The sequence below is a fragment of the Xenopus laevis genome, chromosome 2L (assembly GCF_017654675.1).
Source record: "Xenopus laevis strain J_2021 chromosome 2L, Xenopus_laevis_v10.1, whole genome shotgun sequence".
Taxonomy (NCBI): Eukaryota; Metazoa; Chordata; class Amphibia; order Anura; family Pipidae; genus Xenopus; species Xenopus laevis.
Genome location: NC_054373.1, coordinates 95,444,940 through 95,472,927, shown reverse-complemented (window position 1 = coordinate 95,472,927; position 27,988 = coordinate 95,444,940). Strand labels below are relative to the sequence as shown.

The following is a 27,988-nucleotide window of genomic DNA, read 5'->3' as shown; positions in this document are numbered from 1 at the left end:
TCCCATGACAGTATCCCTTTAAAGGGCCGTTCACCTTTGAGTTAACCGTTAGTATGATGTAAAGAGTGATATTCCGAGAATTTGCAATTGGTTTTCCTTTTTTATTATTTGTGGTTTTTGAGTTATTTAGCTTTTTATTCAGCAGCTCTTTCAGCACTGTGGTTGCTAAGGTCCAAATGACCCTAGAAACCATGCACGGATATGAATAAGAAACTGAAATATGAATAGGAGAGGACCTGAATAGAAAGAGGAGTAACAAAAATTAACAATAAAAATAAATGTGAAGCTTTACATAGAACTTGTATTTTAGAAGGGGGACAAATCTATTAAAGCAATAAAGTATAAATAAATTAGTGTAAACCTATTCAGAGTACTTTTATTAACAGTGTCCAGTCCAGTGTAACCAGACAATAAAAACACCTGAAACATACTGTAGTTCTTACACCCCAAAAAAAAAAAACAAAAAAAAAAGTGTTGAGCAGCAATAAAGCAACTTTTAGCTTTATTTTCTTGATTCTCTGTATATTACTGCAAAGGGGACAGTTAGATCAAGAAAAAGAATCCCTGGTAGACAAACTTTTAAAGGTGATTCTGGTGGGGTTTTTTTTTCTAGATTACTTAGTAATGTTTTGTTTTTCTTAAAATAACCAATTAACTACTGCTAAGTAAAGTGGCATTCGGAAACTTTGGCCATCTGACTTCACATGTAGGACAAAAGTCAGAAGCAGCACTAGACTAGACTGCAATGCATGTCAGTTAATGATTCCTTAATACAAACAACCTCACCAGCTGGATCAGAATCCATTCTGAAAAAGAAAAACCAGGGACTAAAACATGATCTAATTCATAAATACTTTAAATATTATATACTGGAGTAAAAGAAACGGGAAAAATATATAAATGGGTTTTATCATTCATAGGGACATTCAGCGTAATGCCCCTTTATAAACTCTTCATATGTTACAGATGGACCTATTCTATGCAACTTCAGTTTTCTGGGGGGGTTTAACCATTATTTCTGAATTATAAATCCTTCATACCCTTCCTCTTTTTGCCCTGCAATAGAAAAAAACACTGCCTATAAAGGCCGGTGACTCCTACGACGACAATAGACACATTATGATATTAGTGATAACACTTTTTGTAAAGGTTTCTGAGAACAAAGGATGAACAACGCTAGAATGCAGGTTTAGAAAATATAAACAGAAATCATGTTAATTACCATTTCTTTTAGACCAGCGATGTAAGCAAGTACTTTTCACAAGTGCTTCATCGACTTTGCCTCCAGACATATTATCCATGAACTGACGCCCATGCTCCAATGCAAGGTAACAATCATTACAACAGTCCTGCTCTTCAACACGAGCCGAGTAACATACTGTGCCGGTTTTTGTGATAGGCTCCTGATCCGATGTCCCAAATGGAGAGAACAAATTAGTGCACTGATCATGGAGGAGTAGTATTAACTCATCAGGCATTTTCTCTGGGTCTCTTAAAACACCATGATCTCCTCCAGCAGCTCGGAGAGCTTCAAATCGTTTTTCTACTTCTTTCCCACCGTCTGTTTGTCTACCAATAATATCCAACTCATCTTCTAAAAACAGACCAGAATTGTTGCCAAACTTGCGGTTCATCACTGCACTAAAGCCACAGGTACATCGGTACTGCACCTCTTGTGTGGGGTCTGGAATGTAGACTCCAACATCAGCTCCTTTAATGTTCATATTGCATACACAGATGCAGCAGCTGTCAAAATTGCAATCTTTAAAGAGGTTCATCACAGACTCGGAGAGAATGAGGTTTACATAGAGGCTATGAGCTTCTGGAATTGATGGAACAGTTGCTGGCTCAACAGAATTCAGAGGCCTGCACGTTGATGGTGTTGACGCTGGAGAATACAAGTCTGAATTGTCGTATTTCACGGAACCTTGGACACTAGCTGGACCACCACCTCCCCGTGGTGTACGAGGCGTTCTTGGAGTTCGTGGAGTGGGAGCAGAAAAACGAGGGGTTGCAGGAGAAGGAAGGATTCCTGCTCCACCGTTACTGGGTGGAGCACTGCTTGACATCCCAAAAGGTGTGTGGGTTTGAGGTGTGTATGTCTGAACATAGTCTTGATCCATAGCACTTCCAACACTGGGAATATTCCTAAAAGGTCAAGGGTAACATTTTTAGAATAAGCGCAGTTTAGCAAAGAACTAGGGATGCAACAAATCCACTATTTTAGGATTCGTTTGAATCCTCTGTGAAAGATTCGGCAGAATACAAGTCAAACCCTAATTTACATATGTAAATAAGGGGGGGGAGAGAACTGCGCGCTATGCAAACGGCTAAAAATTCTTTGACTTTTTTTTGTGAAAAGCCACGTAATTGTTTGGATTCGGTTTGGCCGAATCAAAATCCTGCTGAAAATGGCCAATTCTTGGCTGATTTCCAAACTGGATTCAGTGCATCCCTAGAAATACATTGTTTATTCTAATTAGGTGAAACGTTTCCATTTTAAACCAAAAATAAAAATCAAATACTGTAGCAGTGATATCTATATTGGCTAACAATAAAAATACATTGCAAGCTTTCGGAGCAGCAAGGCCCGTTCGTCAGGTAAAATACAAACGAAAGCTAAAAAGGCACAGCATATATACATTGAAAAGTATTCATGGGCAATAAATTAGAAAGTTACAGATAAAGACAGATAAAATAAATTACTTTTTAATGATCAGTATATATGCTGTGCCTTTCCAGCTTTCTTTTGTATTTTGCCTGACAAAGGGTCCTTGGTGCTCTAAAAGCTTGCAATGTATTTTTATTGTTAGCCAATATAGGTATCACTTTTACCAATACATTTATATGTGTGTTTTGTTTTTTTGCTACTGGCTAACATGGTACCACAGTTTTTGTTTTACATTTTAAGCCAAATTGTTAAAAAAAAAAAAGAATAATAGTTTGATTTTTCTCTGTAATAAAAATGCATAAATAAATGGTAGCAAAGCAATCCTATTGTGTTTATTTATTTAAAAGGTAACCTTTTTTTCCCTGTTTTGCCAAATAAAAACTAAAATAAGCCCGTATACATATTTTATCATCAAAGAGATACATACCACAAGTAATAAAGTATAATAAACTTACAAACACCTACCCATCTTTGATGAAGGGCATACTCGGTACAGGAGGTATCAACTCCAGTTTTCCAACTGTCCAACTGGGGCGATAAATGCACTCATCTGGTAATTTAATTGCTGGCACACACTGACTGGGCAGAGTTCTTAAAGGAGCAAACATGGAGCATCCTACTAGGACCTGACAAGTTTCAGGTTTGTATACATAGGAAAAGTCCTATAACAAAATAAATTATATTAAAATAAAAAACGCAATCGTTTAACCTAAACAGACAAATGCTCCCTAAATTATTCAACATTCCCTAAACAAAAACAATTTTAACCATAATTTCATTTCCTATTTTAAATGTCTAAAGAGATCAGTCTCTAAAAGAATACAAGAATAGACATCACAGAGCAAATGAGGTTCTTGCTTGGTATGTTTTCTTCAAATCACTGGGCCGTTTACCCAATATACTGCTTGGGAGCAGAAGTGACATTAAAAACTATGAAATGCATGTTTATGGAGCGAGAAATTTAAAAATTTCTTTGAAAAGCTGTATCTGCGATAAACTCTACTCTAATTCTTGTTCTTTGAGGCATTCTGGCTCCTGCATGAAATCTGTTACACAAACTAGCTGAAAGGATGATGACGTTACCTTTATTTCAGAAGGCTTCGGACTGCAGAAACCTTCATCAACTTCTATTTTAAATTGAGCACCTATACAGAAATTGCTTCCATCAAGCAGTGATCCTGGTGTAGTGTCCATATTACCATAATCTTTGCTGTTCATGTTCATGGGAGAAAAACCCATAAAATGCTGTTCCAGAGAAGGTGGTGTTGGATACATTTTATGAAGATCTGCTGTACCTATAAAACATTTATCATTTATTTATACAGATCCAACATATCTAGTCAAGAATCTTTTAAGAACCCGGTTAGAACAACCTAATTGAAGAATACAAAATGCTAGCCCCTAAAAAACCCAGGCTGAAATGCAATCTACAGAGGCAGCTAAAAAAAAAAGGAGAGCAGGAGGACAATCTATGATTATTACATTAACTATAGTTTACATTTCGGCAAGAGTTTCTACTCTTCGATTGACCCTGGGGCTCAACAAGAGACATGTGCCCCCCTGCTTTCTCAATAGTTATGCCACTATCTTTCACTAACAATGGTACATGGTTACTTAGAAAATGTACAGGAGAAATTAATTACATTCCTGTTAAGCCTAAACTGGGGCTAACCAAGTCATTATTTATATAAATAAATCCAAACAATGTTTTCTCGGTGGCAAACCCCTTTTTGATGTATAAGATACAAGAACAAAGTTTATTACACATTTATACATCCCGATGCACAAACATACATTACAGGTACTCCCTTCAAAGCATGGTATTGCAGGCCTTAAGTTTGTATGTTACGTTATCCTTAAAGTGGTGACTTATAAAAGACAACACTAAACCATGTATGGTGAGAGTGTGTGCAAATGTTTCACAAAAGTAAGTGGCATAGAAAGCAAGAAGCTAAGTGTAGAGTCAGGGAAGAAACAAGACAGCATTATATGTTTGAATTTCTCTGTCGTCTTAGGGGGACACAGGGAATGATGGGGTAAAGCTCCATCCTCCAGAGGCAGGATACTTGAATATTAATTTAAGTGGGCGTGACCATCAGGCTTACCCCCACACACCATACATTACTATTCAGTTTTTTAAGTGTCCTGCTCACAGGACGATGGCCATGCAAGAGACAAAGTCTACAGTCAGCTCTAGCTGACAATCCTGGGTGATACCCAAAACAGGGCTGCCTGTTTTTGACATGGTTAACCCCCCTACGAGGCGCAGAAAACCGGGGTACATTTCTAGCCTTGGCTATAACAATCACCCAGATGGTTCCTGCATTGTCTACCTCAAGGCAGATGGTCTAGCCGGTGTGGAGGGGTAAGTGTACGGGCCCTCTTAAGGGACATAGCCAAAAAGTCTGTGGAGCTCTCCCCCCTCCCTCCTTTTTCCCTTCTCACTCAAGCCCCACTCCTCTCCGTCACTCATACTGACTGACTAACAAAGGGAAGAGCTACACACACGTTTACAAAAACAGAAGACCCGCGTCGGTAGGAGCTGGGGAACAAGCCAGACCACTCAGTGGAACGCAGGATGTGTTCCACCTGTGGCCCTCTTAAGGGACATTGCCAAAAAGTCTGTGGGGCTCTCCCCCCCTCCCTCCTTTTTCCCTACTCACTCCCGCCCCACCCCTCTCCGTCCCTCATACTGACTGACTAACAAAGGGATTATTGCCAGGGCAGGTGGAAAAGTCCCCTGTCGCGCAGGGGAAATATTGGCCTGTATCTAGTTTCAGCAGAGGCAGAAGGTGCCAGCTGTACCTCAGGGCAGATATCAGAAACCTCCTCTATGGGCAGTGCAGCCTTCCCACTTCTATCCCTTCTGCAGGGATTACCAGCTATTGCGGACTAATTCGGGGAAAGCCCTAGCCAAATTTGGCCACTAACAGAGTGGTTAGCGCAAACGGGCAGAGCAAAAGGCTGATACTGCATAACCCTTCTAACTCTGATGAGTCATTACCTGTTCACCCCCTCATCTCATAAGAGGGTGATGGAGCCCTCCTGAATAGCCGAGTCATTAGAGCTTGTGCCTTGTTCCAAAAGGTTGTAGGTTCATCTCCCACCACTGCTAAAAACTCCGCAGATGAGCATCAGGAGGCGGGCAGATAACCTCCATGATGTTAATAGCGTCATTAATGGGGTATAAGAGGGATTGCAAAACAGTTTAAGCTTGTCTACAGTTGTTTCCCAGAACAGGAACAATTACTCAGTTTCATTCAGGTTAATGGCACTCGCCTGAACGCAAATTTAGGCGACTATGAAATTCACCAAATCATACCCTTGTCCCGAGAAACTGGCTGATAAATGTTCAAAATCCCTTAGCAGCAGATGCGCCAGTGTCAAGGCTTCTAAATCTTCCACTCTGCCAGTCCATGATGCAGCTGTGTTCAAGGATCCTTCAGATAGGCAAGAGGGCTTTCTACAAGCTATCTACGTATTCGGGGTCAGCTATGCGCCCCTGCCTAGCTTCTGCTTGGGTGCCCAGAACCATATAGGCATGGTCTGAATCATTTATCAAAGACATAAGAGGGGATTTCCTGGACAGGACCTTTTATCATCTGCACAATAAAATGCGGAGACCGAGTTATTACTGTGACACCATATTAAACTCATCACAGACCATGGCACGCACTTTTGTATTATCTATAGCGGCAATCAGTACTCAGAGGCTCGAAAGTTGGGCGGCGTTTCTGAGCTCTAAGAAGACGCTAAATTATCTCCCCTTCAAAGACCAACGGTTATTCGGGGAGAGCTGGAGAAAATCTTTTCCCAAGCAACGGGGGGCAAGAGTACCTTCATCCCACAAAACAAGAGCAGAGCTGCCACAAGAAACGGAAGGGGAAAAGTTTATTTTTCCGTGGTCAAAGTGAAAGGTTTACAGGGTGGAGCAACTTTCCACAAGGGTCTCACCTTTGAATCAAGGGAAGTAAAAGGAACCTTACCCCATAGAAGACCAAAAGGCCTCACAACAAGCCTTCAGCACTGAAGGCCGCTTCAGCCTGACGGGGCACTCCCTCCGTCACAATGGATCGGAGGAAAACTACTAAGATCCCATAAGGATGTTTTTCTTCAAACACCTGGATCAATGAGATCATTACAGAAGGTTATCATCTGGACCTTATTCCCATCCTACCCAGGAAAATCCTTATGTCCAGGATTCCCTCCTATCCCAGAAGGGCACCAGCTTTCCTAGATTGTATGGAAAGGAGGGAGTGTACCAAGGTAATTGTGCCAGTACCTCCTGCAGAGAGATCCCCAGGTGTGTACTCAAATCTATTCACAGTCCTCAAGAAAAACGGTGCAGTCAGACCAGCATTTGACCTTAAGGGTCTCAACAAATGTATTTGTTCAGGGGGGACACAATGGAGACCTTGCGCTCAGTGATTTGAAGGATGGAGCAGGGACAGCTAATGATGTCCTTGGACATCAAGGACGCATATCTCCATGTCCCAATATGGCCTCCTTGTCCTTGTTACTTTTGCTTGTTACAGGCACTCTCATTGTGGCACCCCCGTTTGGACTATCATCCACTACCAGGGTATTGACCAAGTTAATGGAGGGGACATCAGCCATACTCAGACTACAGGGTATCTTCGTGATACCTTACAATAACAACCTGTTCCTCTAGTCCGGATCGGAAGTGAGAGCCAAAGAGGAACTGAAGAGGGCAATTTCACTTCTTCAGACTTCGGTTGGACCATCAAATGGTCGAAATCCAACTTGAACCCCGGTCACAAGATGACATTCCTAGGATAAGATTTGGAAACAACAACTCAGACTGTAAGCCTGCCCTGGGACAAACAGAGCAGAGATCAAGTCAGCTCTTTACTCAACAGCCACAAGACGACAACAAACAGGGCAATGCAAGTGCTGGAAACAATGGGGTCTGCTATAGAGGCAGTTCCATTTGCACACATACATTTCCGCCCACTGCAAGTCAGCATTCTAGCGACATAGTAAGGAGGATCGCTGTCTCGACCTCTTACCTTACCTCAACTGACAGTGGCGGCTTTGCAGTGGTGGATGAGGCCCAACATTTTGGACATGGGCCAGTCATGGGCAATCCCAGAGTGGAACGTGATTTCCACAAACATCAGTCTGGCTGGGGTGCAATATGTTAACATCGCTTGCACAAGGGCAATGGTCAGTAAACATACTGGAACTAGTGCCGGAAAATTAGCGCTAGCCCAGTGGACGCAGTGGCTCACAGGACAGCCGGTATGCATCCAGAGATACAACGCCAACACAGTGGCATACATAAATAGCCAGCAAGGAACGTAAAGGTAAAGGAACGCTGGCAGAGGACAGACAGATTCTACACTGGGCAGAGATGAATCTTGACAGGTTGCCTACAATACACATCCCGAGTGTGTCCAACATGAAAGCGGACTCCCTCAGTCGGAATCAGCTAGATCCGGGGGAATGGGAGCTTCACCCAGAAGCACGCGGAGATCATTGGGGACAGTCAAGCATAGATCTAATGGCATCCAGATCCAATGGTAAGGTAGCCAGATTTTTGTTTATTCCAAGACCCAATAGCAGAAAGAGTGGACGCCATGACACAGCATTGGCTCTTCGACCTAGCATATTTTCTCTCCCAAATCCCCATGTTACCACGGGGTGGTCCTCTAAAAAAGATTAAGCAGTCTCTATTGACATGTTTCACCAATCTTCAGTAGTTGTCACAGACCAAACCTTCTCCAACAGGGACCAATAGTACATCACAATCCCTGACCATTCACGTTGACGGGATGGCTGTTGAGGCATCCATCTGGTGGAGTCGAGGACGAACGGAAGAGGTTATTGCTATATTGAAAGCTCACAAGCCTTCATAATCTAAATTATATTGTAGGGTGTGTCATTCGTATTTACAGGTTGTAACAAACTTGATTTTCCTTCCTTTAACCGGACATTCCACGGATATAGTTTTTTTTACAACAAGGGCTACAGTTGGAACTTAAACTTAGCTCTCTCAAGCTTCAGGTATCGGCCCTGTCTGTTTTCAGTCTTGGGGCAAATGTGAACTTAATACGCTCATCTTACAAGCAGTAGCCCACATCGCTCCTCCCTTCCGCCACCCGGTAGCTGGGTGTGACATCAACTTGGTGTTTGAAGCCTTGATGGACTCGCCATTTGAACCGCTGAATTGGTTGATGATACATGTACAACATGGAAGGTGGTGTTCCTCATGGCAATATCTTCCACCAGGAAAGTGTCTGAACTTAGTGCTCGGTCATGTGAGCCTTCATACTTAATCCTCCATAAGGATAAAGCTGTATTCTGCACAGTTCCGAGTTTTCTACCCAAGGTGGTATCAACACGCAAAACTAGAGATCATTGTCCTTCCCTATGTCCAGAACCATAAAATGACAAGGAACACCAACTACACAAGCTGGATGTAGTCAGGGCTCTACGGTGGTACATAAAATGGTCAAGATCCTTCTGAACATCACAGTCTCTGTTTGATCTTCCATTGGCCCTCGCAGAGTTCAGGCAGCCTACAAATCTAGATGGATTAAAAGGAGTCAATCAATCAAACCCCGGTGTGGGAATCAAAGACCTCTTCACTAGGGCGGTGGGAGCTTCCGGGGCATGATGTAACTCAGTTTCCTTGAAACAGATCTGCAATTCAGCCACCACGTCGACTGTTCGCACGTTTACAATATCTACAGGGTTGACACATTCTCTTCCGCCGAGGCCTCCCTCGGACGGAAGGTGTTGCAAGCCGTACTGAAAAATTCAAACACTCTAATAAGCTCGCTCCCACCTTGCTGTGGTTGGGACTGCTTGTTAAGTCCCCATCGTTCCTGTGTCCCCCTAAGACTACAGAGAAACAGATTTAATGGTGATTATCAAAAATCTTATTAGCTAGCTTTAGTGAGCCTCCAACAACAACTTTCACATCAGCTGGCACAAAACAAACTCACTCGATGTAATTAGAACAAAATGATAAATAATCCTTACTTATGCAAGACAGTGGATCTAAATTTCCAGGTTTTGACTCTTTGCTGTTGGCTTTGTCATCAGCATTAAGGGCCCTCTTGGATCCAGGCTGTAAATAAAATATAAACAAATGAAATATATACACTTTTTTCCCTCCAAAGGGTTGCATGCTGTAAAGGAGAACTAAACCCTAAAAATGGATGTGGCTAAAAATTGCATATTTCACATACTGAACGTATTGCACCAGTACAAAGTTTAAGCATCTCAATAGCAGCAATGATCCAGGACTTCAAACTTGTCACAGGGGGTCACCATCTTAAAAATTGTCTGCGACATGTTCAGTTGGCTCTAAGCAGCTGAGCTAAGATTAGGGGTTGTCTTCAATTATCAAGCAGAAAATGAGGTTGGTCTGTAATATAAGCTGATGCTATAGGGCTGATTATTAAATTCCGATGCTGTTGCACTGGTTTCTGTGCTGCTATGTAGTAATTGTCTGAATTAATTACTATTCAGCCTTATATTATGACATTTATATTCTATGTGCACTATATATCGTAAGTGGGTCCCTAAGCTCAGTAAGTGGCAGCAGCACAGAGCATGTGCAACGAACCAGCAGAAAAGAAGATGGGGAGCTACTGGGGCATCTTTGGAGACACCAATCTTTGCTGCTAAAGGCCTGTGGTTGCCTTGGAATGGTTCAGAAGCCCAAAACTTAATGTACAACGTTTCTAGCCACATCATCTGGTCGATGGTTGCTGGGGAGGTATTGCATCAGGGGCAAGAAGGGTCAAGCCGTCTTCCCATGGCATTCAACTTGATTGGGGTTAAGTACAGTTGATGGATTATCTTGTATTGTTACAAAGTCAGTTCAGGGGATGAAGGTATATGGCACTGGCCTAGCCACATGCCAGTGGTAAATCCAAATAGAGAAGAAAGTCAATACTTGTGGTTGCAGCAAACGGGGTGATCCCAAATTTATTCAATGGTGCTATACAACACTTTTCAAACGATCAAAAGTTTTGGAAGGGCCATGCGGTCCCGAAACATTTGATCATTTGAAAAGTGTTGTATAGCACCATTGAATAAATTTGGGATCACCCTGTTTGCTGCAAGTACAGGTATCGGCATTCTTCTCTATTTGGATTTATCTTGTATTGTAACAGCCTCTATATTGTTGAAAATAGGTAATTAGGCAGTTTTTGGTGGCTTTCTCCCAGTCCTTGAGGGGGCGGGAACGTCAGTTAGCTATCTGGCTTTTGTTGTCTCAAAGGGGCTTGGATCCCATGGAGAGAATGGTTTGGTATAATTGGAAAACTAATTTAGGAGCGGCAGGTGCATGGAGGATGTTCCAAGGTCAGGAAGTGATTGAAATGTATTTAATATCATTTCAAAAGAAGTTAGAAAGAAGTTTTAACTTACTGTGAGCTCATCCTCATCCGAATTAAAGAGATTATCCAGGTCAGTGTAAGAAACCACAAGGTCGGTTTCGTGAAAAAGACTTGTTGATGCAGTTCGTGCATGAGCTTCAGATCTTTGTTCATCTGCAATGGCATTAGTTGACAATTATACAGACTTTTTTAACTTTTATGGCATTTAAAATATGGACTGGTATAGTTCTATATCTTATATGGTTCCTATGGCATGGCCATTCAAAGTATTAGCATTAATTTATACTGGAGCCATGCAGAGATATTCTGATTGCACCTGCCTGGGTGAATAGATCAAGTAGCAATTCCGTGGTCCACTTTTACTGTTGTGATAATAAATACTCCTACTTATGCCATTTGAATCATATGTAAATGTTTTCCACTGCAAGTATTATGGCCCAACTGCTAAATCTAAGTCAATACAGCAAGATTTACACGTGAACATCTATTAGGAAACAGAAGATGGTAGCTTTGGATAATGTTCTGAAATTGTGTGATGGCAAACAAGCATGCCTAACAGGCCTTTTACCTTTATTTATTTTTTTTAAATACACAAAGAAAGCAAATGTCTCTCTAATTTCAATGTCATTAAAACTGAAGGAAACATTGAATGGCTATTTTATGACATTTTTTGCGATCTAACAAACCTGATTTGACGGATGGACTAAAAAGTGACATTGCATCTTCACCTTCTTGCGGTAACACTGAAACACTAGATATCACATCTTCTGGCTGCACAATCGAAATATTAACAAGTTTAAACTTTATAAAGGAAGCTGAATATAAACAAAACAGGTACAATATACAATTAATTGATGTTCCAAATAGATATAGTATGAGGACACTTTACTGCTTGAGTAAAAATCCATGTACGGCAAATTTACAAGATTCAAAGACACTAATTTGCATACATCAAATGGGAACTCTATTTTTAAACATGATAAATGCTTAACCAGTAATATATTCATAAAAGATTAAAATGGTATTGCTGACGAGACAAAATGAATCAGTAAAGGTAAGTTATGCTGCAATTTGCTGCTAAGGAGTCAGTAAAGCATGCAAAGGAGATCTGTGTACAGTGAATCTGTGCTTCAATTAACTCAGACTGAAGAAACACAATGCCAGCACAGAATTAAGAATTACTGACCTTTTGTTTTTTTCCAACATCTCGATCACTGATTTGTCTTTCCTTCTTTGTGTCAGAAAATGTAAATTCTACATCGTCATCTACAAACGTATATGGATCAGATTCTTGATCAGTGTCGTATACAGCTGCTGGTATGTATTGATTTTTGCTTTGATACTTGTGAAGTAATTCCTCTGAGATCTTCAACGGCTTTTTACCATGCACCATTAACCTGTTTACAAAATAAAACTGTATTGTCAGATAACAGAACAAAAGCCATTATTTAAAAAATTATTATTTGGTTTAAAATTATTATGAAATGTGTATGTCAAATGTTGACTAAGGAGTTGGCAGGGTCAGGTGGCCAGATTTAATTGTTACCAAATCAAGTCCTTCAACACCTTGTTTACTGTAGAATGTTGAAAAAAAATACTCCGCATAGGCAGCATCTCCTAACTTATTCCAAGCAGCTGTTGTTACTGTGATATGCAATTTAGTTAGCAAATTATGACATCTTACTGGCCAGCCTTGCTGTATACTGTGGAAGCCAACAATGCCTAACATTGTTTTTTGAACAATACATAACATTATTTGAACTAATACATTTGCTTATTTCAAATATTGCTAGCAAAAGATGGCACTAAAACAAAACAAACAATGATACAATTATGAACTATGCAAATATTATTAATTAAGGTACAGTAGAAACAACTGTGTGAATGGTTTTAGATGTGTCCACATGGTCATTAGCCAATATCTCACCTCAGCGACAACTCCCAGTTATATCAAAAACTACTATCTATCTCCAATATACTTTAAGGGGGGGGGGGGGTTCACCTTCAAACAACTAGTTGTTTTCAGATAGATCACCAGAAATAAGACTTTTTCCAATGACTTTCACCTTTCCATGTGTGATCATTTTTCTAATATTGAAGTGTAAAGTGTCATTTTTCACTGTCTGAAGCAGCTCTGGGAGGAGGGGGTCGCTGACCCTGTAAACTGTTCTAAATGGATACATTTAGTTGATACACAATTGTAACAGTTTAGAGCAGGGATCCCCAACCTTTTGAACCCATGACCAGTATTCAGAAGTAAAAGGAGTTGGGGAGTAACACTAGCATGAAAAATGTTCCTGTGGTGCAAAATAAGGGCTGTGATTGGCCATTTGGTAGCCCCTATGTGGGTTGTGCGGGGAGATTAGTCGCCCCAGCGACAAATCAACTCTTCTTCAGGGCAAGAATCTTCCCGAACTACCTTCCCCCTGCCCTCCGCTGGAGTTTCCTCGCGAGACCCCCAAAACAGGGTCCTGCCTTCTGAGGACAACTAAAACTGGTATAAACTGGGCTAAGCTCCATCTGCTGGGGGTATAGCCAGTGGGGGGGAGGAACCAGTTTTCCCCTACTGTTGTGTCTTGCCTCCTAATGGTACTAGCTATACCCCACGGTCCCTGTGTCCCTCAAGCTGTTTTTTAAAAACGCATCAGTTAAAAGTGCTGCTCCAGCAGAATTCTGCACTGAAATCAGTTTCTCAAAAGAGCAAACAGCTTTTTTTTTATATTTAATTTTGAAATCAGACATGGGGTGCTAGACATATTGTCAGTTTCCCAGCTGCCCCCAGTCATGTGACTTGTGCTCTGATAAACTTCAGTCACTCTTTACTGCAAGTTGGAGTGATATAACTCCTATCCCTTTCCCTCCCAGCAGCCTAACAAAAGAACAATGGGAAGGTAACCAGATAGCAGCTCCTAACACAATATAATAGCTCCCTGGTAGATCTGAGAACAGCACTCAATAGTAAAATCCAGGTCCCACTGCAACACATTCAATTACATTGCGTAGGAGAAAGCAGCCTGCCAGAAAGCAGTTCCATCCTCAAAGGAGAAGGAAAGGTTAAAACTAAGTAAGCCTTATCAGAAAGGATTTCTTTCCTTCTATTGTGTACTCATGGGCTTCTGTATCAGACTTCCTGCCTTCAGCTTAAACCTCATTGCCCTGGGCAAGAGCATGCTCAGTTTGCTCCTCTCCCCCCACCCTCCCTTCTCTGCTGTAATCTGAGCCCAGAGCAGGGAGAGACTCAGGCAGGAAGTGATGTCACACCACATTAATACTGCAGCTCCTATCCTAAACAAACAGAGAGTTTCTAGAGCTTTTTACTCAGGTATGGTAAAACATTCTACAGAATAAATATAGCATTCTAGCTTGCACTATTGCAGCTAATCTATTGGCAATAAAATGGCTCCATAGCTTTCCTTCTCCTTTAAGTGCTGGATATTTCTGAAAGCACATGACCAAGCAAATTACCTGAGATGACTTTACAACTAGAAAAAAAAAAACTGTTGCTGGTTCAGGAATGAAAATTTATATTGTAGAGTGAATTATTTGCAATGTAAACAGTATAATTTAGAAATAAAAACAACATCATAAAAATCATGACAGAATCTCTTTAAAGAATCGGTGCCAAGGTTTTCTAAAACTTCTGGTGGAAAAAGATGGTGAGTCTGAGCCAAACAAATTAATAAAAGTCACAAAAAAACTACATTATATTGTTTTTGTTTAGAGGTGTAATACAATATATAGTAAGAGCCTGATTTTTTGATAAGTATTCAGTAGTCTAGAATATGGAAAAGTTAAAGGTGGCCATACACAGGCAGATAAAGCTGCCGATATCGGTCGTTTGGACCAATTTGACAGCTTATCTGCCCGTGTATGGGGGCTTCCGACGGGTCTTCCCGATCGATATCTGGCCACTATATCGATCGGGAAGGTTTGATTTTTAACCGACCGACCCGTCGGAGCCCCTTGGCCAATCATAATTCGATCGTTCGGCCATGCCGTTAGTGGCATATCGGGGAAAGATCCGCTCGTTTGGCAATGTCGCCAAACAAGCGGATCTTTGAGTCTATGGCCACCTTTAGATACACTCACACTTCTTCACCTCTGGATTTCTTTACATCATGTGGTTATGTAGGGAACAATGTCAACACTTTGGAAATCCTAATGCAGGGGTGTCCAAACTTTTTGCAACGAGGGCCAGATTTGGTGAGGTGAAAATGTGTTGGGGTCGACCATTCAGCCTGACATTCTTTGAACCATTAACATCATTTAACTAATTTAAACAAGGAATTGCGTAGCCGTAGCAGTAATATTTGGGCATATTAGTGAAATGATCTGCCACTTTGTCTATACTGCTGCCTGTGTGCTGAAGGTGTTAGCAATAGACACATACTGGCACATAGTGATGCGCTGCTCTCGAAGACTTCTTTAGGTTACAGTACTGGCACGTCAGTACTTCTATTGACACCTTCAGCCCTAAAAGAGTATGCGAGAGCGGTGCGTCACTATGTGTCTATTGCCAACACCTTCAGAGGCAGAAGTATAGACCAAGTGGCAGATGATTTCACTAATGTGCCCAAATATTACGGCTACGTGATTTCTGATTGCACTGTGCTGGGGGGCCACATTATTATTAATTTCATGATGGAGGCTGAGGGCCAGTGTAAATTTGAAAACAGGCCGCATTTGGCCCCCGGGCCTGACTTTGGACATGCCTGTCCTAATGGATTATCATAACTGACCTTTACAAAGTCTAACAAAAGACAAGAAAAAAACCCAAAAACTTAATACTCACTCAGTTACAGATATATTTTCCTTTCCAAAAGATCCGCAATTATCTTCCCTAAATTTGTCATTTGGAAGTGGTGGGGGATTAAACTCTGATTCTTTCTTCTTTGGGACTTTATAATACTTCCAAGTGTTGTCAGTTTCACCGGCCTCTAGACGGACAGCAGTACCCACATACATAGTTGGCTCTAAAACCTCAGGGAATGCTGAAGCAAAGGCTTGCGGTAAACTATCTATCCGTTCATCAATAGCCTTTACTGGTATTAGTGGATCGGGCGTTGGCATTTGATAAAAATGCTGACTATGAGGAGTTGATGGATTTTTTATGGTTTCTGCCCCTTCATCCAAAACCTCACAGGGGTGAGGACTTAGGGGAGGTGGAGGTGGAGAGCTAGCCATCTCGTTATGCATTTGAGGAGTTTTTGCTATATCACTGGATCGAATATTTGAGAACCTTCCTCTAGTGTCTTGGGATCGAATTCCGAGTCTCTGGCTGGCACCGTCTGCCTCAATATTTACATCATCGCTGAGAGACGCACGGTGATGAAAAGGTGTTAGTGGGCGCTTCTGGGGTTTGTCACTCTTTTCCTGCTTATCATTTGTCTTGTGCTTCTGGGTTGCCTGTTGCTGCGTACTAGCAGTCACCGGCTGCCCTGGTTGATTTAAATTTCTCTGCTTTAGATTTTTGTGCCTGTAGAGAAGGCAAAATATATATATATATATATATGTTAAGTTACAACAATCTTGTATAAAAATTACATTTAAGTAGGTATGGAAGTCAATATGACATAGCAACTTAAAAGTACCTTGAACAGCCACAGTTTGTTCTCTGCGTGGATTCAACAAAATCCCAGGATGCTGTTTTTTCAGGAGACTCATCTTCACAAACGCCATTAGAAGAAAACTTCCTCCTAGACAGAAAAGAATAGATAAATCTCAGCTGAAACTATTCTATACATAATTAAATTTAACAGTATTGTTTAATTCAAAATGCTACAACATAAAACAAAAGTTAAAAAGGATGCCCCAAATGTAAAAGAAAAAGTGATACAGTGTGGCAAATGGCACTTTATAAAGCTTAGTAAAAAACAAAAAACAAAACAAAAAACAAATCAGTAGATTGTAGAACTACCTTATTTAGACTAGGGATGCACCGAATCCACTATTTTAGGATTCTGACAAATCCCCAATACTTAATGAAAGATTTAGCTGAACCCTATATTTCATATGTAAAGTCAAGTGATTTTTTTTGGATTTAAATTTGGCCAAGCACTTTGATTGGGCCGAATACTGGATTCAGTGTATCCCTAACATAGACTTTGCTTGATTGAAGTTATGCCAGTTACAGAATTAAAAAAACAACAACAAAGCTTGTCTCTTTTTATTTAAAGGAACAGTAACATCAAAAAAATAAAAGTGTTTTAAAGTAATGAAAATATAATGCAGTGTTGCCCTGCACTGGTAAAACTGCTGTGTTTGCTTCAGAAACACTACTATTATTTATATAAATAAGCTGCTGTGTAGCAATGGGGGGAGCCATTCAAAGGAGAAAAGACTCGGGTTACACAGCAGATAGCAAACAAGCTCTGTCTGTCTAATGGTGTTATCTGTTATCCATTAGTTAACCTGTGCCATATAGCAGTTTTTCAATTTCCGCCATTGCTCCACAGCAGCTTGTTTATATGAACTATAGTAGTGTTTCTGAAGCAAACACATCAGTTTTACCAGTACAGGGCAACAGTACATGATATTTTCATTACTTTAAAACACTTAAATTTTTTGGTGTTACTGTTCCTTTAACAGTCTGAATACTAAAGCGGAAACAAAATTTAGTCCAAGAAAAAAATACCTAAGAAACTGAATACTTACTTGTTCTGTGCTCTGTTCATATTGCATTCTTGCCATACTCTATCGACCACATGGTTAGCTAATTTGGTTGGAATCATGCCACCATGATGGCTAGTTATATCAGAGTTAAAGCAGTCTGACACAGCAGGAAACTTCACCCATTTTTGCGCTGACTGTGCATCAACTATTCAACAAAAAAAAAAAGTTTTTAAAAGTTGAGAAAGTATTTGGGAAAATAAAAAGATGTATCTATGGAGTTATTTTTATCATAATAAAGTAATTGAAAAATTATAAAAAAAGGCAATGATGGAATTGGAATTAATACTTTTTTCCCTTTCTATACTGCTGGTTCTGTCTATTAAAATAATGTAGCAGAAATCTTTTTCTGCTACACAACCACCAGGGAAGTGAAGAGAAAAGGACAAATCAGTGGGTTTTTATGAAAGCATTACCAAAATCTCATCTATTCATTAAGGGGCCGATTTACCTAGGGTCGAATATCGAGGGTTAATTAACCCTCGATATTAGACCGAAGTAAAACATTCCTACGATCGAAGGAATAATCGTTCGAAGGATTCGAAGGATTTTAATCCATCGATCGAAGGATATTCCTTTGATCAGGAAATTGTTAGGAAGCCTCCCCATAGGCTAACATTGGCCTCGGTAGGTTTTAGGTGGCGAACTAGGGGGTCGAAGAAATTTTTAAAGAGACAGTACTTCGACTATCGAATGGTAGAATAGTCGAACGATTTTTAGTTCGAATTGTTCGATTCGAAGGTCGTAGTCGAAGGTCGAAGTAGCCAATTCGAAGGTCGAAGTAGCCAATTCGAAGGTCGAAGTAGCCAATTCGAAGGTCGAAGTAGCCAATTCGAAGGTCGAAGTAGCCAATTCGAAGGTCGAAGTAGCCAATTCGAAGGTCGAAGTAGCCAATTCGAAGGTCGAAGTAGCCAATTCGAAGGTCGAAGTAGCCAATTCGAAGGTCGAAGTAGCCAATTCGAAGGTCGAAGTAGCCAATTCGATGGTCGAGGGAAGGATGGTCGATGGTCGAGGAAGGGGGGGGGGAGGAGCTAAGCTATAGAAAAAAATTTTTTGGATTAATAAACCCTTTTAAAGCAGCCAGTTTCTTTATTATTTGAGCATTATCAAAAGCGTGTAAAGAAAAAAAGTAAAAGGACAAAATCAATTTATTATCCCAGAGCGCAGCAGTTACAAACATTACAATTATACTAATTGAACCATCACAAACAACCAAGTAAGGACTTTAATATCTACATTTTATTATAATGATTGAAACAAGTTCAAGATTCTATTGAAATATTCATCATTAACTGATGCTCACATTGTTCTGTTAAGAAACCCTTATGTCAGGGCACGGATATAAAGTGGAAAGAATATACATACTGCTACCTGTTTGTACTTCTTCTGGGGATGTTGGAGGAGTGAGCGTTACAGAGGACATTGCTGGATCTCTGGAAGAAGCAGGCACTTGCACACCCAAGCAGGTGTTTGAACAGTGAGAAGACCCAACAGTGCTGGGAACAGGAAGGTCTGACTGAGGAACTAGGACAAAGCAGGCTGGATAGACCATTCTGACTCCAGCTAGAAGACAAATTTTTTTTTTATTGGCAAAAAGTCAAATTATAAAAACTATAGTTTGACATCCTACAAAGCCTGAAAACAACTTTTACAAGAAATTACCAAATATAATTTGCACAGGAAGGGCTAGACTAAACATCTAAAATTCAAAATTTTTTTCAACAAAGTAGCACCAATCAAAGTGAAAAAATGGTCAACAAGAGGAAGGCTGTTTTCATATACTTTAGTGGTGCATAGAAGTTTAAAAACACTACAAAATACAGTCATGAAAAAGTTTGGAGAGCTCTCTCAGCCTGCATATTAATTTACTCGACTTTCAACAAAAAAAAGATAACAGATGTTCTTGGGAAATGAAAGACATACCACTGAGTACTGGGGTGTTTTCTAAACAAAGATTTTTAGTGAAGCAGTAGTCAGTTGTACGAAATTAAATAAAATGTGAAAAACTGGTTGTGCAAAAACTTGGGTAGCCTTGTAGTTTTGCTAATTTGAATGCATGTAACTGCTCAATACCGATTAATGGCAACACCAAATTGGTTGGATTAGCTCGTTAAGCAGACGGGTGTGTCCAATCATGAGAAAGGGTATTTAAGGTGGCCAACTACAAATTGTGCTTCTGTTTGACTCTCCTCTGAAGAGTGACAGCATGGGATCCTCAAAAAAACTCTCATAAGATCTGAAAACACATTGTTCAGTATCATGGTTTAGTGGAAGGCTACAAAAAGCTATCTTAGAGGTTTAAACTGTCAGTTTCAACTGTATGGAATGTAATTAGGAAATGGAGGGCCACAGGCACAGTTGCTGTAAAACCAAGGTCTGGCAGGCCTAGAAAAATACAGGAGCAGCATATGTGGAGGATTGTGATAATTGTTAAAGACAACCAAAAGATCACCTCCAAAGACCAGCAAGAACATCTTGCTGCAGATGGTGTATCTGTACATCGTTCTAGAATTCAGCGCAATTTGCACAAAGACCATCTGTATGGCAGGGTGATGAGAAAGAAGCACTCATACCACAAACAGAGTCACTTGTTTGATGCAAAAGCTCATTTAGACAAGCCACAGTCATTTTGGAACAAAGTGCTTTGGCTGATGAGACAAAATTGAGTTATTTGGTGATAACAAAAAGCGCTTTGCATGGCGGAAGAAGTACACCGCATTCCAAGAAAAACACTTGCTACCTACTGTCAAATTTGGTGGAGGTTCCATCATGCTGTGGAGCTGTGTGGCTAGTTCAGGGACTGAGGCCCTTGTTAAAGTCGAGGGTCGGATGAATTCAACCCAACAAATTCTTCAGAATAATGTTCAAGCATCAGTCACAAAATTGAAGTTGCATTGGGGTTGGATATTCCAACAAGACAATGACCCTAAACACACGAAATCTACAAAGGCATTTAGCAGACGAAGAAGTACAATATTCTGGAATGGCCATCAAAATCCCCCGAATATCATCGAAAATCTATGGGATGATTTGAAGCAGGCTGTCCATGCTCAGCAGCCATCAAATTTAACTGAACTGGAGAGATTTTGTATGGATGAATGGTCAAAAATAAGGCCATACAGAATCCAGACACTTATCAAAGACTATAGGAGGCATCTAGAGGCTGTTTGGAGGCTCAACTAAGTATTGATGTAATATCTCTGTTGGGGTGCCAAAATGTATGCACCCGTCTAATTTTGATGCATATTGCATATTTTCGGTAATCCAACAAACTGTGTCACTGTTGAAATACTACGGTTTTCATTAGGCATGCTATTTATTAAAAGGAAGTTCAATCAATGATAAACAATACTACAAAGAATTAAGAGGGGTTTCCAAACTTTTTCATAGGTTTGTATATTTTATTAAGTTACTTGAATATTCCTACTTATTCAACAGCACTGTTTTGTTTACCTGTTTATACAGTGTTTAATGTAACCACAGGGAAGTGATACAAGTATGCATTAAAGAATACCCTACTGCTGCATAGTGTCACTGCCAACGTGTAAGACACTTAACTGATGTTTGTAATAGAAAGGGTTCAGCCAAATATGGCTGGTGTAATTATTAAGCACAGAAGCTGGAATATTTGTAACTACCTTATGTACGAAACCCCTGGAATAGCCTAAACAGTAAAGTACTTACATGACTGCTACATTTTGTAGTGCATTTGATGTATAGCAGTAATATTCTTACCAACTAATACTTCAACAGCAGCCAAAGAGTCATCTTCCCAATCCATTTCTTCATGCTTTTCCTCAGAGGACTCTTTTACACTAGATGAAATGGGATAAAACTGCTTCCATTCTCCAATCAGTTTCTTGGTAGACGAATCTGACATCTTGAAGGATTGTCCTGTCAAGGTGCCATTCAATCCAAATGGGCTAAGTATAACTAAGGTTTTAAAAAACAAAAATAAATATTAATGTAAAAGATATTAGTTTGTGACAGTGCAGAGTATTTTAAACATTCATTGAAATATCCATTTGAGTAAACAGTATTTTTCTACACTACCTTGAAATGGACTGTTCGATTGCTGGGCTAACGTAAGATGCTCCTCACTAAGAAGATATACTGGTTGGTGCTGATTAATTTCCACACTTGTGCAAACATTGCTGTCTCCATGAAGAAAAAAAGCAAAAGAGCAGGATAGGTGTTCACTGTAAAAAAAAAAAAAAAAAAGCATTAAATGATCATGAATCCTCTTCACAGCAATAAAGATTTCAGGCACTATTGAGATTAACGGCTTGCAAAACGGTTATGCTAGCAATTTAAAGCTCAAGAGCAACATTTAGGAACTAAAACAGAATTCTACAGAACTAGAGGTAGTTCTTTCAATTGACAACTAAAGAAAGTAAATGCCCAATCTAATTACTCTGCATGATTTGAGAGATTTTAAACATAATTTAGACTAATGACTTTTGTTCTGCCTTGTATACCACATAAAGTTCTATTAACACTGAAAGAACAGAAATGTATCCAGATAACCTTAGAGGTGGCTGTCATAATAAAGTCAGCTTTAACTGCACAGTTATTGGGGTTCACAAATGCCCTATTTATGTTAATTCTACCAAGCCAAAAGCATTTAAACTAGTGGTCAGAATCAGTCACGGATGAGGCTCAGGTTACACAGGAGATAGCAGATAAGCTTTGTAGAACATAATGTTATTGGTTATCCACTATTTAACCTGTGCCATATAGTCTTTCTTCAATTTCCACCATTGCTACACAGCAGCTTGTTTATATGAACTATAGTAGTGTTTCTGAAGCAAACACATGAGTTTTACCAGTGCAGGGCAACATTACATGATATTTTCATTACTTTAAAACAGTTTTTTTGGTGTTACAGTTACTTTTAACAGCTACATACAGTGCAACCGTAAAACAATAGCAATGACACATACAGTATGTTGGTTAAGCTCCTTGCCCTTTATTTCAAGCCACAGTATGACTGGCATAGTGAATTTGAGATAATCTGTGAATTGAAATAAAGGGCAAGAAGCCAGAGCTGTAGTCGGTAAATAAATCCTTCGACTCCTCAGTTTATAGTACCTGACTCCTTTGTAATGTATTTTCCATATTGATTGAAAGAAGTTAAGTACACAATATACAAGGCATTTTATCACTGCCAAAGTTCAAAAATATAAATCATGTACTTTGGTAACTCTAAATAAATATCCAAGTTAAAATACATAAAGCAAAAACATTTGGTAAACCTAATGCTCCTGCCATATCTTTCTTCATAGAAGCTCAACGAGCTGCTCCCGACTCCAACTCCGCAGCTCTGCAAGAAGTCTAAACGAATATAGGAACTCCTATCATTTTACGACTGCAATCTAATCTGCAATGCTTGTAAAGGGATATTGTCAGCATTACTAGAGAAACAGTGCTGAACTGCTATTATTTGAGCCATATCAATCACTCCACCAGTCAAGCAATTAATGCATCCCACGAACCTTCAACACACTTTATCAGAGTACCACACATGCACTGGATGCCAGTCAACTTGGAAGAGGCACACAGTAAAATCCTACTGTAGATAGGCTGAAGCCTGGTTTACATTTCCACTCCATTATTTTAATATCTGTACCATGCAGATTGGAGGATTACACCCAAACCAATCATGACGGACTGATCGATCGGGACCAATGCACCTGGGATTAACTGGGTGTATCTCACAAGGTTTAATTATTTGCAAGAACAATAGGATTGTTTTGAACCACTTCCAACGAAAATGTTTTAAATATTTTGTATTTATGGTTTGAACCTAATATTTCATGTTAAAACCATAAGCCTTTTCAAAATTCATTAGTAAATCACACATTTTCCCTAGAAATGTGTCCTGCTCAATGATAAATCAAAAACTACTAAACCAACAAATTGTTGAATTGCCACAGCCAACTGAATGGATTTCAGGAAAGCGTTTACATCATATAGATTCCTTAGCACATTGTCTTACACACTTTGGTATACCTAATTTTCAACATCACCAACAAATAGGGCTTGTAAAGAACATATTTTGTGCCTTTTTAATAAATATATATGAATTTTTGTATTTCTTTCACTTATTTTCACCGAAACTGAATGTAATGCTACAGTCTACTACAGGTATGGGACCTGTTATCCAGAATGCTCAGAACCTGGGTTTTTCCGGATAACGGATCTTTCCGTAATTTGGGTCTTCATGCCTTAAGTCTACTAGAAATTCATTTATATATTAAATAAACCCAATACGCTGGTTTCGATTCCAATGAGGATTAATTACATCTTAGTAAGGATCAAGTACAAGGTACTGTTTTATTATTACAGAGAAAAAGGAAATCATTTTTAAACATTTGGATTATTTGGATAAAATGGAGTCTATGGGAGACAGCCATTCCGTAATTCTGAGCTTTCTGGATATCGGGTTTCCAGATAAGGGATCCTATACATGTACATGTATGAGCATGTAGCACAACAAAACAAATCATCCATCCGTAGGTTTGTTTCTATAGCGGGCTTCTCAGTAGACTGCTAATTTGTTTTGATTCTGCTCTTAAAGATGTAACAACTATAGAATGTGACTACAGGTATTGGACCCGTTATCCAGAATGCTCGGGACCTGGGGTTTTCCGGATAATGGATCTTTCTGTAATTTGCATCTTCATACCTTAAGTCTACTAGAAAATCATGTAAACATTAAATAAACCCAATAGGCTGGTTCTGCTTCTAATAAGGATTAATTATATCTTAGTTTGGATCAAGTACAAGGTAGTGTTTCATTATTAGAGAGAAAAAGGAAATCATTTTTAAAAATTTGGATTATTTTGATAAAATTGAGTCTATTAGAGACGGCCTTTCCGTAATTCTGAGCTTTCTGGATAACGGGGTTATGGATAACGGATCTCATACCTGTATATTAAATTTCAGATTTTGCACTGGTCAGTTTAAGAACATAATTTCATAATTACAATAGGGAGTGTTCAGCACATGTCCTATTTAATGCTGAAAAGGGGAGTAAACTGCCTCTTTACCAACAATATCGAGACAGGCAATGGCAAGATATGTTAATGATTAAAACATTTTTATATTTTACAAAGAGGAATAAGGAAATGGGTGATATAATAAAGTTGCTGGGGTATATAAATGCTTTTAACTTTGGTTTAATTCTACTCATTGATAGCATAATCAATATAAATGCACATCCACTGGCAGGAAAATCAATGAAGAGTCGATGAGCTATGCACTGATATTTACAGCAGCATAAAAATGACACTAATGCACAAATATTTGGAAGACATTAAGCAGGACTCTGGTCCAGCAGCCCAAACACTACATTTAATCATGTAAACCCAACTACAGCTTCCTAAAAGAAAATACAACTGGGTCTAAAGGAGGATAGAGAACTACCCATATATGCATAAACTACAACATACACCTGAACCTACCAACTAATCCATACAGTATTTATCAACAAGGAGCACATTAAACTGGGCAATAACCTACAGCACCCAATATTTATTTTCTCTTAGTCATCTACTGTTAAATAGTACATGTGAACGTTTGATTGGTTGCCATATGTTACAAATAAATATTTTTTTTTATATCCAGTCTAACCTATTTTTATGGCTCCAAAGGTCTATTGGAAAACCACTGTTTAATAGGAAAAAAAAAAAACTATTGCATTTATGGTGCAAAGATCCTTCGAAACCAATAACCTATAATAATCAGACATTTTATTCTAGCTGCCTGAACCGATTGAAGCGGAGGATGAGCACTTTGTACTTCGCTTTCAAAGTTATTTGCAGAGACGTAAATATGAGCCAAGACCAAACTAACTAAATGGACAAAGATTTTTATTCCAACTATGAATCAAATTTAATAAGTGAGGATATACAAAAAGGAACCCAATATATGGCAGTGCTCATAGCAAATACAGTTTTACTTTAGCTCTGCTACATTTCTACGTGAAGTAGCTTATGACCACTATGGAAGTAGCAACCAATGCAAAATCCATCTACACAGCCGCTCCCACAATTCTGATTTCCGTAACTGTAGGATAACGGTAAATCATATGAAGTCCATTTTGCGTGAGCGTGCGCAACTGGGTCTTTAATTTTTTAGTACAGGTATGGGACCTGTTATCCAGAATGCTTGGGGTTTTCCGGATAAGGGATCTTTCTGCATTTTGGATCTTCATTCCCAAGTCTACTAGAAAATCATGTAAACATTAAGGGGCAGATTTATCAAAGGTCGAGGTGAAATTTCAAATGAAAAAAATTTAAATTTAGAGTTATTTTTGCGTACTTCGACTAGGGAAGTCCAAATTCAATTCAAATTTGCAAAAAAAATTAATTTTAAAATTTATCATGTACTGTCTTTAAAAATTCGAATTCGACCATCTAAAAACTGCTGAATTACTGTTTTAGCCTATTGGGGACCTTCTAGAACCTATTTGGAGTCAATTGGTGGACTATGAAAAAAAATCAACGTTTTTTTTCGGAAAAACTTCTAATCTAATTCGATCTAATGTGCTATTAATTCGAATTCGGTCAACTACGGACCTATTCGATCGAAAACTGACCAATTCAGCCAAAAAAAAAAAAAAACACGACTTAATTTTAGTTGGTCTTTTTGAATTTTGAAGTTTTTCAAATTCGAAATTTCAACCCTTGATAAATATGCCCCTAAATAAACCCAACAGATTGGTTTTGCTTCCAATATGAATTAATCATATTTTAGTTTGGATCAAGTACAAGTTACTGCTTTATTATTACAGAGAAAAAAAGCAAATTTTTTTGGATAAAATGGAGTCTATGGGAGATGGCCTTTCTGTAATTCAGAGCTTTCTGGATAATGGATTACCAGATGACGGATCAGATACCTATAATTACTTTCAGTTTGTTTCTGCCATGTTATTTTGTCACATACCTGTTTAATAAACTCACCTAAAACCCTTAAATACTGTGGCTATTATTTTTATGTGCATCGACAACACATTTTGTGTTGAGAACTTTTGTGGTGCCTGTATTACATTCAATCATTTATCCTCATCTCTAAATAGTCATCTGGGTTTTGGGCAGACAGCCAGATCAGCTGCCAGGCGTTTCTTAGATTATTTTGTCTGGAAGTGGTTTGTTAGAGGATGCTTGGCAGGCAGGTACCTCGGGCTGGAGGCAGAAGTAGCCTACTGTGTAGCACTGTGTTTATGTTGGGATTGTCATGAAGCAATAGCACAGAGCAGGGGGCTGTAAGAGATTAGAGGAACGCTGCTTCTTCCCTATAGCCAGCAGGTCTGCAGGCGCAAGCAGAAGCCAATTCAAACATTTCTGTGAGCAGAGAAGATTCATGCATAGGGAATTAACCTCTGCTGCAGTAAGAGCTGAGAGTGGATAACAATTAAAAGGTAGTGCTTCTGGCAAAAACACACCTATCAGGAAGCTATTCTGAAGTTGATACAATATTTATGAAGCACTTAACAGCACTGAATTAAAATTAGCGTTTAGGCGCACATGGGGAAAACAATTTTGTACTGTTCCACGACTAAACAAAATGACCAAAAAAAAATATCAAAAAGCTTTTTTTTACTCAAGCCATCGTCTAGCAATATTTTAACATGAAATTGTGAGCTGAAACCCCATCTGTGGCTTAACGCATGCCTGTCTGCAACAAATAATTTAGCATGCAAAACTGCAAGTGATCTTGAGATTGATACCTCCCGCCGTGTATTGTTTGCTTACATCCTGCAGCCCACAGGTCCTGCAGTGCATGAAGAGTTCTTGTTAAAAATTTGTTCCAGGAAATTAAGCATGGTTGATGGAACTGAGCTAACTTATCTAACAAATCTGAAACTATGTTTCCAGAATACACCATTGTGTTTTCAAGAGAAAAAGATCTGAAAAGGCAATCACTGTAAACTTTGACAGAAGCAAGATACAGTGAATAACATACCCCCTCTTGTAAAATATAAGGATATTATAAGTTACCGAGGAGTTCCATGGCCATATAAAAGCATGAGGCTGAAGGTCATGTAACCCTGAGATTCGAATATGCTCAAATTTTGCAACAGGGGGTACTTTATTATAATGCACAAGTTCAGTGAGTCATAAATCCCTGCTTTGATTATAACCAATGACTGCACTTAGCACAGTTTATATAGTGAATAAAGTACCCCCTCTGGTAAAATATAAGGATATAAGTTACCGAGGAGTTTCATGACCATATAAAAACACGAGGCCGAATACACATGTGATAT

The 27,988-nt window shown here is 39.3% G+C and overlaps 1 protein-coding gene across 3 annotated transcripts in view; it reads right to left on the bottom strand.

Annotated features, from left to right (window-relative positions):
* The window catches only part of med13.L (mediator complex subunit 13 L homeolog), a 61,500-nt gene that overhangs the window by 14,753 nt on the left and 18,759 nt on the right, over positions 1-27,988 (bottom strand). Inside the window, exons 4-16 of one of the 3 annotated variants that reach the window (XM_018246834.2) lie at positions 21,769-21,914; positions 21,451-21,648; positions 19,081-19,278; positions 17,701-17,863; positions 16,638-16,742; positions 15,839-16,522; positions 12,233-12,443; positions 11,733-11,817; positions 11,078-11,199; positions 9,680-9,767; positions 3,755-3,966; positions 3,137-3,333; positions 1,223-2,148 (exon numbers count right to left, since the gene is read on the bottom strand). In XM_018246834.2, the coding sequence (XP_018102323.1) occupies positions 1,223-2,148; positions 3,137-3,333; positions 3,755-3,966; positions 9,680-9,767; positions 11,078-11,199; positions 11,733-11,817; positions 12,233-12,443; positions 15,839-16,522; positions 16,638-16,742; positions 17,701-17,863; positions 19,081-19,278; positions 21,451-21,648; positions 21,769-21,914 (3,335 nt within the window). The remainder of the gene's footprint in view (positions 1-1,222; positions 2,149-3,136; positions 3,334-3,754; positions 3,967-9,679; positions 9,768-11,077; positions 11,200-11,732; positions 11,818-12,232; positions 12,444-15,838; positions 16,523-16,637; positions 16,743-17,700; positions 17,864-19,080; positions 19,279-21,450; positions 21,649-21,768; positions 21,915-27,988) is intronic. The other 2 variants (XM_041582218.1, XM_018246835.2) reach the window with 2 other exon arrangements.